The 16,305-nt window shown below is 39.2% G+C and overlaps 1 protein-coding gene across 2 annotated transcripts; it reads left to right on the top strand.

Annotated features, from left to right (window-relative positions):
• The first annotated feature begins 9,743 nt into the window (after positions 1 to 9,743).
• On the top strand, positions 9,744 to 11,984 carry LOC115411552 (ribonuclease P protein subunit p25-like protein). Of its 2 annotated transcripts, none has more exons than XM_030123751.1 (2): positions 9,744 to 10,066; positions 10,584 to 11,984. In XM_030123751.1, the coding sequence occupies exon 2, from the start codon at positions 10,673 to 10,675 to the stop codon at positions 11,405 to 11,407; it is 735 nt and encodes a 244-aa protein (XP_029979611.1). In that variant the 5' UTR covers positions 9,744 to 10,066; positions 10,584 to 10,672; the 3' UTR covers positions 11,408 to 11,984. The 2 variants fall into 2 exon arrangements, with proteins under 2 accessions (XP_029979611.1, XP_029979603.1); XM_030123743.1 differs by having other exon boundaries at positions 10,456 to 11,984.
• The last annotated feature ends 4,321 nt before the right edge of the window (positions 11,985 to 16,305 follow it).

The raw sequence follows: 16,305 nt of genomic DNA, 5'->3' as shown, positions 1-16,305 counted from the left end.
ACTGATCCAGTGCAGTGTTGTTTAAAGGCTGGTTTGGGACCCTAGAGGAGGAATGTATAAATTAGTCACTAAATGACTTTGAGGGTAGTAATATGTAAAGCTGCAAATAGTATGATATCACAGCTGTAATGGGAGACTAGACCTAGGGATGTCTAGCTCAACAGCTATGTGTGTTTTTGCAAACTGAGCAACAGCAAATCAGTTCTGAGGCATTATTAAAATAACGTATATTCTCAATAAACAATTTCAGAGAGAAACTGAAACTTGTACTTTGAACATTTTGTGATCATCCCTCTTTCCAGGTAACTTGCCTGATTAAAATCTTGGTGAAACAGTCACCACAAAAAACAAACTACAGAATGCGACACAAGTCTCCTTATAAATTAACGGTCCAGATTTTATTTGAGAATCAACAATCACTTGTTTATAAAATAGTTTAAGCACACCTTGACTTAATTTACAACAGTGTATCCCCACTGGTCGTGAGGAGAGCACAAACTATACAACATACGGGATAGCGGTCCGTGATTGTCGGAGCAGGGGGATAGCAACCTGTGATTGTCAGAGCAGGGGGTAGCACCCTGTGATTGTCAGAGCGGTGCAAAGTGAAAGTGAAACTGAAGATGTTTTATTATTCCTCTAACTCTCCAGGCCCATTCCACAGCTGTATGGGCCCCCTGGGAATGCAGCGCCTTAGGCAATGTATGTACACCCCCCACCCCACCCCACCCCTTGACAATTAGTCACAGAGTGCTGTGACCGCCCCAGACAACTTATTATCCGCACTGTCGTTCACACATTTATTTTTTTTTTTTTTTTTGGGGGGGGGGGGGTCATGATAATGTAAAGGGGCTTGACAAAAGGTTGAGAGGATGAGAAAGGTTGAGAAACACTGATTTACAACAAATGCAATGATAAATGATAAAGGTAGTTAGCCTAACTACCTTTTGTCTTAGGAGCTGGTGGAGACCCAAACAGAGCTATAATGATAGTATAGCGAGCTCACATGTCAAATGTATAGGCACATACAAGCACAAATCAATGAGCAACAAAACTTCTATTTGGCCTACTCTTATTTAAACTTTGATTCACAAAAGAGAATGGCAGAACATGAGCAGTCACAACTGCCAACTTGATAACATTATACAAGGCTGTGTGTGTTAACTCAGACATTGCTTCAATAAATAAGAAAATCTCATAGCTACTGTACAATGAATACTTTACATCCATCTCTTTCTCTAATATTCTGTCCTTGCTTTTGTAGCATCCATTTAGTGCAGTTTTTTTTAACTCAACCATACTGCAACTAAGAATGTAGCTAAAATTGTATGAATTATTGTCAAATGCTTTTTGTAATATTTCTTCAAAGTTTGCAGACGGTAGCCTATGTTTTAGCATTTATACCATAAGAGAGTGGATAATATCTCTGTAGCTTAGGTAAGTACTAGCACATCTCAGAAAGAAGAGGTCCATGTGAAATAGTAACACTGAAGAATACAAAATGCATCTATCACATCAAAAGTGGCTGGTTACTGATAACTGGAAGACCATATGTTCATTCTAGGGCTGGAAACTGTATCAGTTTAATTTGATTAATTACAATATGAAACACAAAACAGACATTACTCCTCTGGAGACCTTTCTTACTTTAAAAAAAAAAATCAAAATGCAAGCTCTTTCCTTCTTGTATATTCACAATGAATATGTTTCTTCTGTAATATTCAGCATATAGTGTAATGATACATATATTTGTACCGACCCATTTCAGTTCGTAATATTCGGTTTGATGTGTTATTTCCATTCATGGTACTCTATGAGCCGTGAGTAATATTCCGGTGCATGCTCTGCCTCTCTTTTTCTCTCTCACAAATGTTCTGATATAGAATGAAAATCATATGATTACTTGACTATTAACCCTTCACTTTCCCTGGAAACATAATTTATAATGAAATAAAACTAAATTGATAGCATTACCAGTGGGAGAGTCATTACAGAATTATTTTGTGCAAGTTGCATATTTTTAGTGCAAGGTTTTTGTATTTTTTTTTTTTTTTTTTTTTTTATTAATTTACCAAAAACAAAAACTTGCACCTAGAGTTCAAGTAGGTGGGAAAATGTATATTAGAACTGTGATTAGCTCTTAACACTGGAAAAAGAAAGAAATCATTTTTGGCCATATTGACCCACCCTAGTTTACATCTAAGTAATACTATGCAAGTATATCACTGTTGGTTTTTGTATGGCTGTTTTATATGTTTCATATGCCAGACAAAATTGCTACTCATGATGATGTGTCACTTATAGCTTTCTCACTACCAATATATTCCAGTGGTGAATATGATGTGTTATTATATGATACTCATAAATTTACTCTGATACTGCATGCCAGTGGCCTGCCACTCTTGTTTCACTGTCATAAGGGAAAATGGTGAGTAGTAGGACATACTGGTTAAAGTGACAGACCACTAGCAAAACACATTACTGTAGAAAGAAGTGAAAAGTCAGCAAGCAGCAACTAATTTACATTCAAACCAGTTGGTAGAAAAAAAAAATAACTTCACAACAAAACATATAGCATACCACTTTTTTTCTATTACTATGATTAAATATATATAGGCTAGTTATATTTATAGTAGGGCTGTCAAAATTAACGTGTTAACACAGATTAATCCATCATCATGATTAATCTGATTAAAATTTGAACGCAATCAACCCATCTGCAGCATAGAATGATTCTGAATGTCTCTGCCAACACATTTGGGGCAGTTTGTCCAAGTAGAGTTACCATCGTGCATGTGCAAATGGGCAGTTGATCTGGGAGTGACAAGCAGCAGAACTAACCCATAAAGATGGAAGACGCTAAACAGCACGTTGGTCCTCTGGATGGAAATATGAGGACAAAAAAAAGACGGAACAGTTGTTTCAAGTTGTTTTGTTGAAACTGTTGAAGGTGTTTAATAGGCCTGTAACGGTACACATACCGTGTACCGAACCAAACCGTTTCGGTACACACCTGTTCGGTTCGGTACACAGCTGTACCATAACGGCACAGTATGTTGAGAAAAAGAAAAAGTAACTAAAGACATCGGTTGATGCAGAACTTTAAAACCGTGCAAGTTCCACACGGACATATTGAAGGAGCGCACATTGACCCGAAATACAAAATAGCAGCTGATATGAGGTAAAAAAAAAAAAAAAAAAAATATGATGTCAACCTGGAAGGAAGAGACAGAACACCCTCCACCATTACAGTCCCGTTTGGGATCACTTCGGGTTCAGGTGAAAGACAACCACCTATGTCCGGTCGTTCTCAAACACTTACACTTTCTCTGTCTGTCTGTCTGTCTGTCTGTCTGTCTGTCTGTCTGTCTGGCTCTCCCACACACATACACACACACACACGCTGTATAATAGAGGAATAGAACCCGGGAGTTGGGCGTTGGAAGTATATAAAGTTTCACTTTCGTTTCATGCCAGCGTTAGTTATGGACCACACACCCACATATATTAATGTGACCAAAAAAAATAAAAAATCCCCCCTCTGTGTTTTTGACAAATCGCACCCTACACACACACACACACACACACACACACACACACACAAATACACAAAGTGTCTTAAACAGTTTGTTATCTGTCCTAAAATAAATAATTAGGTTAATTTTATTGTCAGTGTTGCTCTTAAGTTTGTTAAAAGAGAATACGAGTTTGTTCTCTTGTTAATGTTGCACTTCATGTGGAATTTTTTTGTTACTTTTATGCAGAATGTGAACTGACAGACCTGTGATTTGATTTTTGTTGTTTGTTCAAAACTACCTTTCTGGGAAAAGTGCAACACTAATGTTTAAAATACATTTAGTAATATTTTATTTATTTTATTTTATATTTGATTTATAGCAGCTGTGGTGGAAAAATTTACTTTTTATATTTTATACTCTTTATATTTTATACTGTTAGTACATCTTCTTTTAATGCTGAGTCATTATTCATTATGTGTGATGTTTACCACTCTGTAACACCCCCAACCCAGGAACGGAGTTCTTGCCTTGAGTTAAAACCCAAACACCTAAATGTCTGAATGTGTAGATAGAGAATGGCGCCTGCACTCCAGATTGGATCCAAGCAAGGTTAGAGTGGAGAGGTCATCATGACCTCTTCACGGAGCAGAGAAGGAGTAGTATGGGGTGGTACGATGTACGTAAGGAATGACATCATAGTTTGAGGGGTTGGATTTGGTTCTATATAATCTTTAGTTTTCTCTTGTTTAATCAGACTTCACTTACAGAGTTTCTCTGTGACTGACTTCTCAATAAATGCATTTATTTATTTTAACTCTAACTTTCTCTCCGCCTCTTTGTGTGTGGGTTATCAGTTGAACATTTCCATAACACAGCAGAAATATATTATTCCTGTTTCTCTATATTCTACTGTCTCCAAAAATTGGGAGAAATTTTTTCAAAAATTCATAATAAATGCATTAAAGACATTTTGAGGGGTTTTCTTTCTTCCCATACCGAACCGAAAAAAAAAGCGAACCGTGGCTTTCAAAACTGAAAACGTACCGAACCGAAAATTTTGTGTACTGTTACAGGCCAAGTGTTTAATAAACACATTAAGTGCATATATATTCCCTTCTTTCTTGAGTTTGTTTGCTCATACAAAATGAAACGCAGTTAATATAGATTAAAAATGAATGATATTTAATAGGCCTGTAACGGTACACGTACCGAACCGAACAGTTTCGGTACACACATGTTCAGTTCAGTACACAGCTGTACCGAAACAGCACAGAATGTTGAGAAAAAGGAAAAGGAACGAGAGGCATCATTCGATGCAGAACTTTAAATCCGCGCAAGTTCCACACGGACATATGGAACTAGCGCACAATGACTCGAAATATGAAATAGCTGCTTCCATAAGGTTAAAAAAAACAACCAAAATGATGTCACCCTGAAGGGAAGAGACTGAGGACCCTCCGCCATCATTACAGTCCTGTTTGGGATCAGTACGGATTCAGGTGAAAGACAACAACGGGGAAAGAGACGCCGATAAGACAAACGCTGTTTGGTCCCAAGGAACTACGGTAGTTCTAAAACACTGACACTAGCTCTCTCTCTCTCTCTCTCTCTCTCTCTCACACACACACACACAAAGTGTCCTAAACAGTTTATCTGTCCTAAAATAAATAATTAGGTTAATTTATTTGTCAGTGTTGCTCTTCAGTTTGTTTAAAAAGAATACTAGTTTGCTCTCTTGTTAATGTTGCACTTCATGTGGAATTTTTTATTTTTTTGGGGTTATTTTTATGTAGAATGTGAACTGACAGAAATGTGATTTGATTTTTGTTTGTTCAAAACTCCCTTTCAGGGAAAAGTGCAATACTAATGTTTAAAATACATTTAGTAATATTTTATTTTCTATGTGATTTATAGCAGCAGAATTATATTATTCCTGTTTTTCTATATTCTATTGTCTCCAAAAATTGGTGGAAGAATGTTCAAAAATTCATAAATGCATTATAGACATTTTAAGGGGTTTTCTTTCTTCCCGTACCGAACCGAAAAAAACGAACCCTGGCTTTCAAAACCGAAAACGTACCAAACCAAAAATTTTGTGTACCGTTACAGGCCTAATATTTAATTGTTTGACAGCACTAATTTATAGTTTATAATAACATATCATAATGTGCATAAGCATGTCTCATTCTCTGGGAGAAAAATAAGATTTCTTACAGTGATAATCTTATGAAGATACTGATGAAATAAAACTAAACTTTAACTTATGACTGAAGTGAATAAATCATAGATCAGTTTCATGTCTAAGGCAAGTTTCATGATTGCTGTGATTCATTTTCACACTAACCAAAGGAAATCAACTATGTAAAAAGTAGAAAGTGTAAACTATTTGTTGGAAAAGAGCTTGCAGGCAGAATCTATAATGAGTAAAGTAGGAAAAGACGGTATGATACTCTATCAGAACACTGCCTATGCAGCATAGCTATTGCCATCAGCTCTTTCTGTTGACTTGGATGCTTACTAGAAAATTAAAAGCTTTAGAATTGGTGAATGTGTTTGCTCTGAGGCATTCATTTGCTTTTTGCATTTGTTTCAACATGGCCAATTAATTCTTGATGTAACTGATCAAAATTTCTCCATTAAGTCCATTAACTTTTAGCCGCAGGCCAGACAAAATAGAAGCGCCAAAACACAAATGCTATTATCAGCTGCTACTGACAATTTAAATGAGAGGAGGTGCTGTTAATCAAACTGTGCGCAATAATGTACCTAAAAGCATAGATCAACAGGTCAGCCCTGCCCATTTCAATTAAATGACAAACAAAAAATGCCACCCCTTTTAAATCATGGTGGTATCTGAAGAAAATGAACATCAATATTTGTTTGGTCCAATGACAGCTTTGTAAAATAGTGTAGTTGATGAAGCTAAAAGTGTCACTTTCACTGGCAGGCCTCATAAATCATGAACAGTGGCCATATGCATTTTTTTTAGTGTCAAATGCTTAAACTTTTTCATATTCTAAAGCTCAGGATTCCCAAGTGCGCCAACCAACTTCTTTAAGTCCCTTCTGGTGACACTGCACATAACATATCCCCATCGCCACCACTGTTTGTCCCCTTCCTGCCTTCAGTGCCTTTTCTTTCAAGTCTCTCCTTTTTTCATATATTCCTATTTTATGCATGTTTTCTGTGAAAGTTTCCTTCCACTGTGTGAGACACATCTGCATTGCAGTGCTGAGGGTAAAGAAAAGGCTAGATATGAATTGCTTGACACAGTAGCACAGTGAGAAAATAGAAATATAGGAATGTGACCTGTCATTTACCTAAATAATGGATGTACTTTATGAGTGACAAGAAAAGATCAGTTCATGCATCATTTGGTATATTACAGTAGTTTCGTTTTATATTGTTTCCTTTTTACGTGGCATTTGATGCAAAAAACATGCCCATTTAAATGTCCAAAAATACATACGCAACCATTTGCACCTCAAAGTGCTGTCACAGGGAAATCACAGAGAGGGTCATCCACCCCCACCTCCCTCCGTGCCTCTGAGCCTCACTGTTATTAATGGCGTCATCATTTTTTCTCTGCTCACTCTATTTCCCTTCTGATAGTGGGGCCTGCTTCATCGTGTTCTGCCATGTTTCTGTAATTGCTCCAACAGCCTGCCTTATGCTGAGCATATAGTTTTGAGTGCATGTGTGTATGTGTGTGTGTGGACGCATTCAGTGGTTGTGCTCGCGTCTGTAAATGGGTGCATATGCATGTGTATGCGTGTTTGTCTGTACTCCCACCATGGCCGGCTGTGAGTTTGTGGGGCAGAACCAAGCCGCAGGCGAGCGCCACACGGACTGAAATGACAGTCTCCGGGCCACCATTGGTTGATGACCGTGAAAACACTTGCGGTTAACGTAAAGTGAGCGACCGGCTGTCACTGTGAGACATAACGTTCATGTGCAGCCCTGACAACAGCACAACAATCCCCTGTACAACCAGACACCGCAGTGCTGCAACAAACAACAGAAGGTAAGGAAGAACAGAAACCACTTCAGATAGCTATTTGAAGAACAAAGTATAAAAGGGAGAAAGAAGCACAAGATGCAACCACTACTATTTGTCAGTCCTTGAGAATAAATGTTTTTTCTTCACTTAACTTCAGGTGTGAAGGAATAAAAGCCGGGGTGGTTGCTGAAAGAAGACAGCAACGTAAGCGTGCAGCCCAGAATGCCTAGACTATCACAGATGCCAGCCAAGGTCAGATAAAGTGAGAAGTAAGTGCTTAGAGAGCTACAGGAGAAGAGGCCAGCTCTGTGGAGGAGGTGTGAAGGAGTGAGTGACCAAGCGTGTGCACCGCTGCCTCTACCCATCATTAAATGACGCCACTTAAAGAAAAAAGCTCTGCTCAAAAAAAGGTCAATACATGGCACTTTTGCAAAGCCCTGATGGTTTTATTCAGAGAATAGTTTTGTCTTTGATGGAGACACAAAATGTGAGGATGCTTCGCTCAGAACCCTGCATTGTATTTAGAAACTAATCTATCATACTGCTCCAAGTGAAGAGGATCCTGAAGTTAAACTGAGAAGCAATAAATGATGTGCCAACATCATGTTGTAAAGAGGGATGATTACAGACCCACTTTTATCATCAATTTTAACCTCTCTGTGGTTATCACACTTCTTTTACCCCCTGCCCTCTTACGTTTCTTTCTTGCCTTCTTTTACTCTCTTAACACACACACACACACACGTGCACACACACAAACACAGTTTATTATGCAGTAACATTACCAGATCCCCTTAGGCAGCTGTGCATCTCTGTATGACTGATGAGGGTAATTTCTCCCAAACAACAGAATGATCACTTTGGTAGTGAGTGCTACAGACCCTCCCTCCTCCCCCTGCCTTCTCTTTCTCCCATCTCCTCCTTAGCGTACAAAAAAAGGCAAGAAAAGAAAGATATTTGTTACTGTGTCTCCAACAGTGTCTGGAATTGTCCTGGAGATAAATAGCTCCCCTATCCCAAAGATATAAATTTAAAATCAATTAATCATTCTATTTATACAGTCAATCTATTATTTCATCTGTGATTATTACCAAAAGATCAAAAGCTGCTAGTAAAAGACATTCAAATCCAGTTTCCACTTTGCCAGTAGGATATGGGTGGGGAGTCTTTCCTTATTTTTTTCCTTGATTACCATAGGGATCCAATATAATACACATGCCACTGTGAATTAGTCTCACAGTAAGGGCTGGGTCAAGCCACAGTGAGTTTATACTTTCTGTGTACAACTGGGCACCAGAGATATACTGAGCAGAGAGTAGTTAGGACTTGTCTGCCTCTCTCTCTCGGCCTCATAGGTTCAGCCTCAGTGGGCTGTCTTTACCTATTCTCCCATCTGTCAGTCACACACAAAAACAAATCCACCTGTCGACCGGGAGACTGGCCTGAACGGGGCGACGCTACAGCTGTCTGGGCCTTAGTCGGTGCAGAAGTGAACAAGCCAGCGCCCTCCGCTGGTGATGGAGAGCCCATTAAGAGGCTTATTACCCCACCTGTCAGCCCCATCTCCTCACCTACACAGATACAACAGGCTAATGAAGACAGTCAGCATTAATATAGCACCTTGAACATCGAAGTCATGCCTCCATGGTTTTTGGGGTCCTTGTGTCCTTGATCACAAGGGCTCTCCAGGCTTGTAACAATATAACAATCCAAGCGTTAAGAGACAGGCATTCTTACCGCGCCACTTGATTGCCTCAACAATGAAGCTATTAATGCTGCATTATGTAAATTGTAATGGTCACAAACATCTAATAGGATAAAGGCTAAGTACAGTGCAATTTAATGCTGCTGACTTTCAGTGGCTCTTTGAAGGATGTTTTCAATTATAACAGAGCTAATTTAATTCATTGTTTCATAGCTGAAAATGCATTTTTAAAGGTTGACTGAGTCTCTATTTCAGAACTCAGGTTTAATCAGTCATGTACATTGAACACTGGAACGTCCTCTAAAGAGATTGACAAAGTTGCTGGGGATCTGCGCTCTAGGTTTTAAAGGGACACAGTAGCCCTTCCTTTCTCTTTTTCCACAGATGGCAGACTTCAGTTGTGGAGGGGAGGGTGTTCATCTAAAAGATGAAAAGACCTGCGCCTTTAAGAGGGCTGTCTCCCCTTTCCCTCATGCTCCCCCTCAACCACACAGACACTCCTCCTGTGAGCATTTGTGAGGCTGCTCCTGTCCCTTATGTCTCTTTGTGGGGAACAGAACAGACTTCCCAGAGCATCACTGGAGACAAGACAGAGCTCTGGGGAAGACTCCCCAGGTGCAGACCTCCATGAAATCCCTGGCTTCAACTATAATGAATGCCAAGCTGTGTACAAGAAGAGGAGACGCAGATGTATCCAAGCTGGAGTAAAACATCCAGAGGTACAGAAGCAGAAGATGGAACTTAAACAGCTGGACCAAGCCAAGAGGTCAATTTTCAGTTGAGGGCAACATGATCAGCAGATCAAAATCAACAACAACGATGGACTGGATCGCTCCGAAAAAGGTGGAGTCTTAATTTGAGCTTTTAGTTTCTCTTTACAAAACTTTTCTCACAGAATAAATAACAAAGTACTATAAATCTTTTTCAGCTAATAAGGATAAAAGCAGCATATGAAATACATATGACTGAGAAAAGAAATGACTGAGATTTTTTAATTTTTATTATGATAATTTTAGCCGTCTCTAGAGTAATTTCCTAACAGTCATTTGTGGTATGAAATTGAGATGCTCTTTAAAGAACATCTTCAATGGTCCCAACAGTGCTCTTAATTCACCAGCCAGGCGTTTATCTTATTTTTCCAGCTCTTACAGAGAGGAAACATTAAAGCTTTCATTGATAGTGCTCTTGGGTAGTGGGTAATATTTCTTATATGAAGTCTTTAAACTTTACAGCTGTTAACTGGAGGAGAGAAAAGTGCCACAGACGTAAGAAAATTATGCTGAGCTGTGTTTCATGTGGGAAAAGTGTGTGACCGGACTGACGTTACAGTGGAACACTAAGACAGGAGAAATGTTTACAGGGTGTGGAGTGGTCAACGGCCACAGCCAGTACCTGACCAGAGACGCTATCAGGCCTTACACAGGACTGGATGTGAACAGACCAATCGAAATGGAAAATGGTGGAACCCCAGGGACGTGCCCCGTTTACCAGGGTCAACCATATAGCGTTGCTGGTCATCCACCAGTGGTCAACAGCATTTCCAGCCAACTAAAGCCAACAACACCAACAGTTCCTCCCCCCGCACTCAAACTAGGGCAGGAAGGCTTCAAAAAAGTCTGCCGAAGTGAGGAGGACAGTCCCTGTCCGTTTCCAGGACTGCCCTCAGGGGTGCTGGAGATGCGCGTGAAGGAGGGAAGTAAAATCCGCAACTTAATGGGCTTTGCAATGGCTCGGATGCAGGGAGAGAAGGGAGTAAATGGAGGTGCTGTGAGTGATGGAGGACTACGGCAGGTGGTTTTCAGTGGGTCAGGCCGTGCGGTCACCAAGACCATCACCTGTGCAGAGATCATGAAACGAAAAGTCGGGTCTCTACACCAGCTGACCAAACTACGGTACAAGGTGGTGAAAGAGGTGTGGGAGAGTTCTGAGGAAGGGACATCGGAGATGACTGTGCATAGGACGGTGCCCTCCATCAGCATTCTTCTTTCCAAAGACCCTCTCGATCCCAAGGAACCAGGCTACCAGCCTCCGGAGACTCTCAGTGCATTGTGGGAGGAGAGAGAGGGTGTTGATACCTCACAGTCAGTGTGCAAAAGACCTCTTGGACCTATGCCATACAGCAGTTTTCCTCCTTGTAAAAGAGTATGTCTGGGGGAAGGAGCCTCAGTTCTCCCCCCTCACTGACTGGCTGAACCAGTGTCAAACAGTGGAGAGGATTGAATCAAAGGAGTTCATTTGGCGCTGCCCTCCACTCAAGCACAATGCTGAGACAATCAGAACACTCACTCAGACAGAACAGTGCTTTCTCAGAAGAACTGAGTACCAATTCCAGCCTCCAGAGGACAGTTTGACTGAAATCTAAGAGCTTGCCTCTGTACATACAGCATTTAACGGATGTGTTTCTTAGCACATCCAACTTGGTCACTCACATCCACAACAGTGATGTGTGATGTCATGCTATAAAATTTTCATTCCTATTCCATTTCACACATATATACAAGAAAAAGCCATGAATTACACAGGTTACAGATTCTTGCTTGCAGCCTGTGGATAAAATCGTTTAATAGCATCATGTTACAACCATCTTCTATCCCTTCATGTTCTTATGTGTAGCCTCTGAGAATACATACAGTAGACACCAATACCAGAAAATAAAAACCGCTTAAAGCCATTGATGATATAATAAATGCAAAACATGCTCAATTTCTGTGTCTGATTAACTCTCATGAAAAACCAAATTAAATATTTTTTTCAATGCAAATTTTGTTTTGTATTTAATCTTTCTTACTCACACATCATTGAATTTGCAAAGCTGTGATTGAACAGAAAATCACAGTGTGCTGATCTGTTGATAAGAATAACGGCAGTGAAATTTGTCAGTAGAAGAAAAAAAAAAAGCTGATTTAATGACAAAGCTGTTGATAAGGCACAGCTCCTAAACCAACCCAGTCTGACAGAAATGCCTGGGGCAAAAATACAGGCACAGATTATCATTAAGATAGCAACATAACATCTCACAACACAGTGGAGAAAAGGATTAAAACTAGGCTTGACAGACCTTCACACTACTCTGTTCCTACAAAACATGAAACCAAGGCAACATGCTACACTGTTTGCGCTCTAACACTATAGGACTAACTACCCACCAAATCTATAGAGAAAGTTACTTTTTCACCTGTATTCTACTATTACTCAAGCAAAATAATATGCTGCCAAGCTTTCACAGTAGCACTATGCACTTGTATTTGACTGACATAATAAATGAAATGGCTGCAGACTTTCCAGAGCTGATACTTTCTATGCTTTGCCTCTATGCATTTTCACATCATGAAGGTATTTAAAAAAAAAAAAAAAAAGCTCTGAATAGTTGCTCAATCTTAACAGGATGTTGCAGACATCTATGGAAATTGGATCAAAATGAAACTTAGGGAAAGAAAACAACTTTGAGCTGCGTATTTATTGAATTTAATGGATGCAGCATGGCAGGTTTTTGACATATTATGCTCTTTAGTTGTTCTAAATGAAACAAACAAAATAACATGCTTTGATAGAAACCAGAGAATTATTTTAGTCAAACAGTTAAGGACTTTTTCCACTTAATCGGCCATGTCTTCTGGGGATAATAACTTAGACGAGTGGAACGTTGTCTGAAGCTTTACCGCTGATCTTAATGAAAATCTGCAAAGGCAGATGTCGGCCTCCTTAAGTAAATTAATCAAAGTGACTCCTAACTGAGAAGACAATTCACTCCTATTGAATTGAGCTTTAAATGCATCTTTCAAAGCAATACAAATATTTCATATAATGGTCAGCTGCCACGTTAACAGTCTATAGCGGACATAGTGATTAACCTCCCTCTCGATCCCATTAAATGAATCACAGCACAGCAGAGCACCCAAGGTTGAATAAGAAATGCTGCGACTGCAATACAGCACATACCGTATGTGGCAAACTGTGTGTCCTCGAGACTGTTGGAAGGTTATCACTCCAGGTCATTGTTATCATAGAGTTAACAGCTTTCACCCAAGAGCCTATGGGACAGTCAGTCTGAGATGCAGGTCAAAGAGATATACGCTATAAGTAAATTTCCAATCGACCTGCATCTGTTATCAAGCATTAAGAATTCTGGGCCAAGTGTAAAATGCAGAGGGGGTAATTAGGGATAACGGCATAGCATACCTGAGTGAGAGAACAGATAAAACATACTGACAAAAGCATTATCCCACAGCCAAATCCAATGTGACTGGCATGAAATGGCATAGCGGAGGAGTCAACAAAGTGCAATAGGAATGTGAACAAGGTTATTCACAAGCTGAGAGTCTATTTTGTCAATAATGTTTGTTTTCAAAGGTGCAGTCAAGGTGGATTAGCAGAGGATACAGGCCTGTGGATAAAATGCACTACAGTGTGGATTTGGTTTCCACTGTGTGCATGGATAGACTGAAGACATTAACTGTTCTTTCTATGTACAAGATCTGGCAAAAGACAACCATCTTAAATTTGTTGTGCTAGTCAGAAGAGGGTGAGCATACTAACGAGTCAAACTTTTAAGTGTCATGGACTAATGCTTTCTGCTACATAAACGATTTCAGTGACAGAATGCAGATATTTTTCTATTCCATAACAGTTAATGATTCACCTAACAGCAAAATAAATCACTAATAAAACTTATCAGTTGTACAAATACTAATTCGGAGCTGTTAAAATGACTATTTAAGAAATTGGTAATGACAGTCACCTAATTTTAGGATAACATATTCAGGCTGACCGATAATGGTTATCTTTTGTGGTGGACACAACAATAACTTTCTATTTACCAAAGCCAATAACTACATGTGCAGAATGTGAATAAATTCATTTTGAAGTTAACATAATGAAAGTGTTGGCACTCTGTTTTTCGCTTCTCTGCCGCTGCAGCAGATGAGAGTGAGGTCTCTGGGATGGCGTGGGAGTTCGCTATCTCCCAGCCTCCAGATGGCTCCGTCTTCTCTTATCTAGAAGAATGGGTGCTGCCTCAATTTTTCAACCCGCCTTATCTGGGAATCCTTTAAATTGAATATTTACTGGGCCTATGTTTTCTGCCTGTGTTCGCCCTCTGAAGTCGACATTCCTCTTGCTTGTCGAGACAGGCCAAAAGGTTTTTCTCACTCATACACTCTCTTTGTCTGGCTTGTCAAGTAATGGGACAGTGATTGATTATGTGATTGCCAGGAGAGAATAGAAGGTTAAGCAGTTAAGCAGGGAGCAGTGAAGATGTTAACGAATGGCCGTAGAGGGACTATGTTCAACAATAGAGAAATGCACATTAGCCAAACATGACATCAGCCAGACCTCCATCTTATGTCAGAAGTAAAATAGATTAAATTAATCACTTCCTGAATAGTCTATTGTTTGCTGCGCAGTGTACACTAGAGGTTAAGAGAACACTTAAGCAGCTACTGAAAACATCTTATTTCAGTGTGACTGGCTGTGGTCTATCTGCATAAACAAGCTGCACCACAGCTACTCCCTGGTAAGTGTCTAGAAAATGTCTTTTCAAAACCATTTTGTGAAATGCCTCCATGTTGGATTAATCAGTGCAGCTGAGGATGTAATTGCTGTGCTTAAGTCAAAGCTGTAAGTGCAGATAATGAACACTGAATACAGAGCTGCCAGAATTCAGGGCAGAAGAAATGAGAACTTCGGAGACCAAAATGTCTTCAGTGTTCTTTCGAAAGCCCTAACAGAAAATGAGAGCGTGTTGTATTTACATTACATTAAGACGATTTTCAAAAACACTGGTTGCAACTAGTGATTAGCAAAGTGAAAATTTTACTGGTTATAGCAGAATTTCAAGAGGCAAAGCTGTTGTAGCAAAACTATATTACCACATATTTAAGGAGCTTGTCATTTACAGTTTAATAGATACATAGAAATGTATCAGTAAATTATTATCATTATTAATATTATACGCATTACACATGTATTTCATGTTTTTATAAGATGGATGGGCTTAAAAAGATGATGACAAATAAAGGTTTATTCTGACTGTTGCTGCCCTCTGGTGGAGAAAGAATGCCACGTATTAACTATTGATATCTTCCTACAACAATCAAACAAGTGTAAAGACTGCACTCCACCATTTTATTATCATTGAATGTAATAAATAAAGGATGTGGAAAAAGCCCCCATGGTATGTTTAACTATAAAAGTTAATCCATAGATTTTGATGAGAAAAGGGCAAATGTGCAAAGACAAAAAAAAAAACAAAAACTGGTGCCTTTTTCATGCCCCAAAGGCTAAACACTGAACCAATTTAGTTAAATCAAGGTCAGTTAAATTGTTTTATTGTTTTATTTCCCAATAAAGAGGAAACTAGATCAGCATTTATCACTAGTTTCCAGTGCTGCTCTCAGTAGAACATATTTTCTCCCCACAAAGTTTTTACATTCATCCGTAACAATAATACCAACTCTAGTAATAATTGTGATCATATTAAAACCAAAACTGCATTTTGACACTGTTTATGTCAAGCTGCCCTGTGTAATTTTGTGTGCAACGTCTTCAAGGCAAATCTAAATGTAGCTTTTATTGCTGTGCTCAATGATAATAAATGGGCTTTTCTCCTTCATTAAGAGTACTGTATGTGTACAAATACTACCTGTTGTTAGGCTTATTCTCAGATTGGGTGATATTTAAAATAAACTCAGTGTAGTCCTCTTCGTGAAGTAACTGTAAATGACCCTATCGCCAACATCAGGTATAAACCGTCACAAAAGAGTTGAAGCTTTTTTTTCTCTGTCCTGCAGCACTGCTCTTCTCACGGTCACAAATTCACTGAAACTGACACTACTGTATTTTACAAAGAACAATGCATCATGGGTTTTGCAGCATTAAGCTTGTGAGGCTACCAAGTTTCTTGAAGTCTGTACCTTCAGCACTAAAAGCGTCAGTGTTTCATCCACCCAGCATAAAATCAGAAAAGGACGCAAAAAATATGAACAAATGAAGCAAAGATAAAACAAAACTTTACAATCATTATGTCTGTTCACATCTTCCTATGAGCCAGCCATTTAGTACACTGTAAGTAGGGTGGAACTGTA

The sequence above is a fragment of the Sphaeramia orbicularis genome, chromosome 3, assembly GCF_902148855.1.
Source record: "Sphaeramia orbicularis chromosome 3, fSphaOr1.1, whole genome shotgun sequence".
Taxonomy (NCBI): domain Eukaryota; kingdom Metazoa; phylum Chordata; class Actinopteri; order Kurtiformes; family Apogonidae; genus Sphaeramia; species Sphaeramia orbicularis.
This window is presented reverse-complemented; position numbering and strand designations above follow the sequence as displayed.

Excerpts from the sequence above, each read along its gene's own strand:
- LOC115411552 (XM_030123743.1), top strand. The coding sequence starts at position 10,517 with ATGTGGGAAAAGTGTGTGACCGGACTGACGTTACAGTGGAACACTAAG.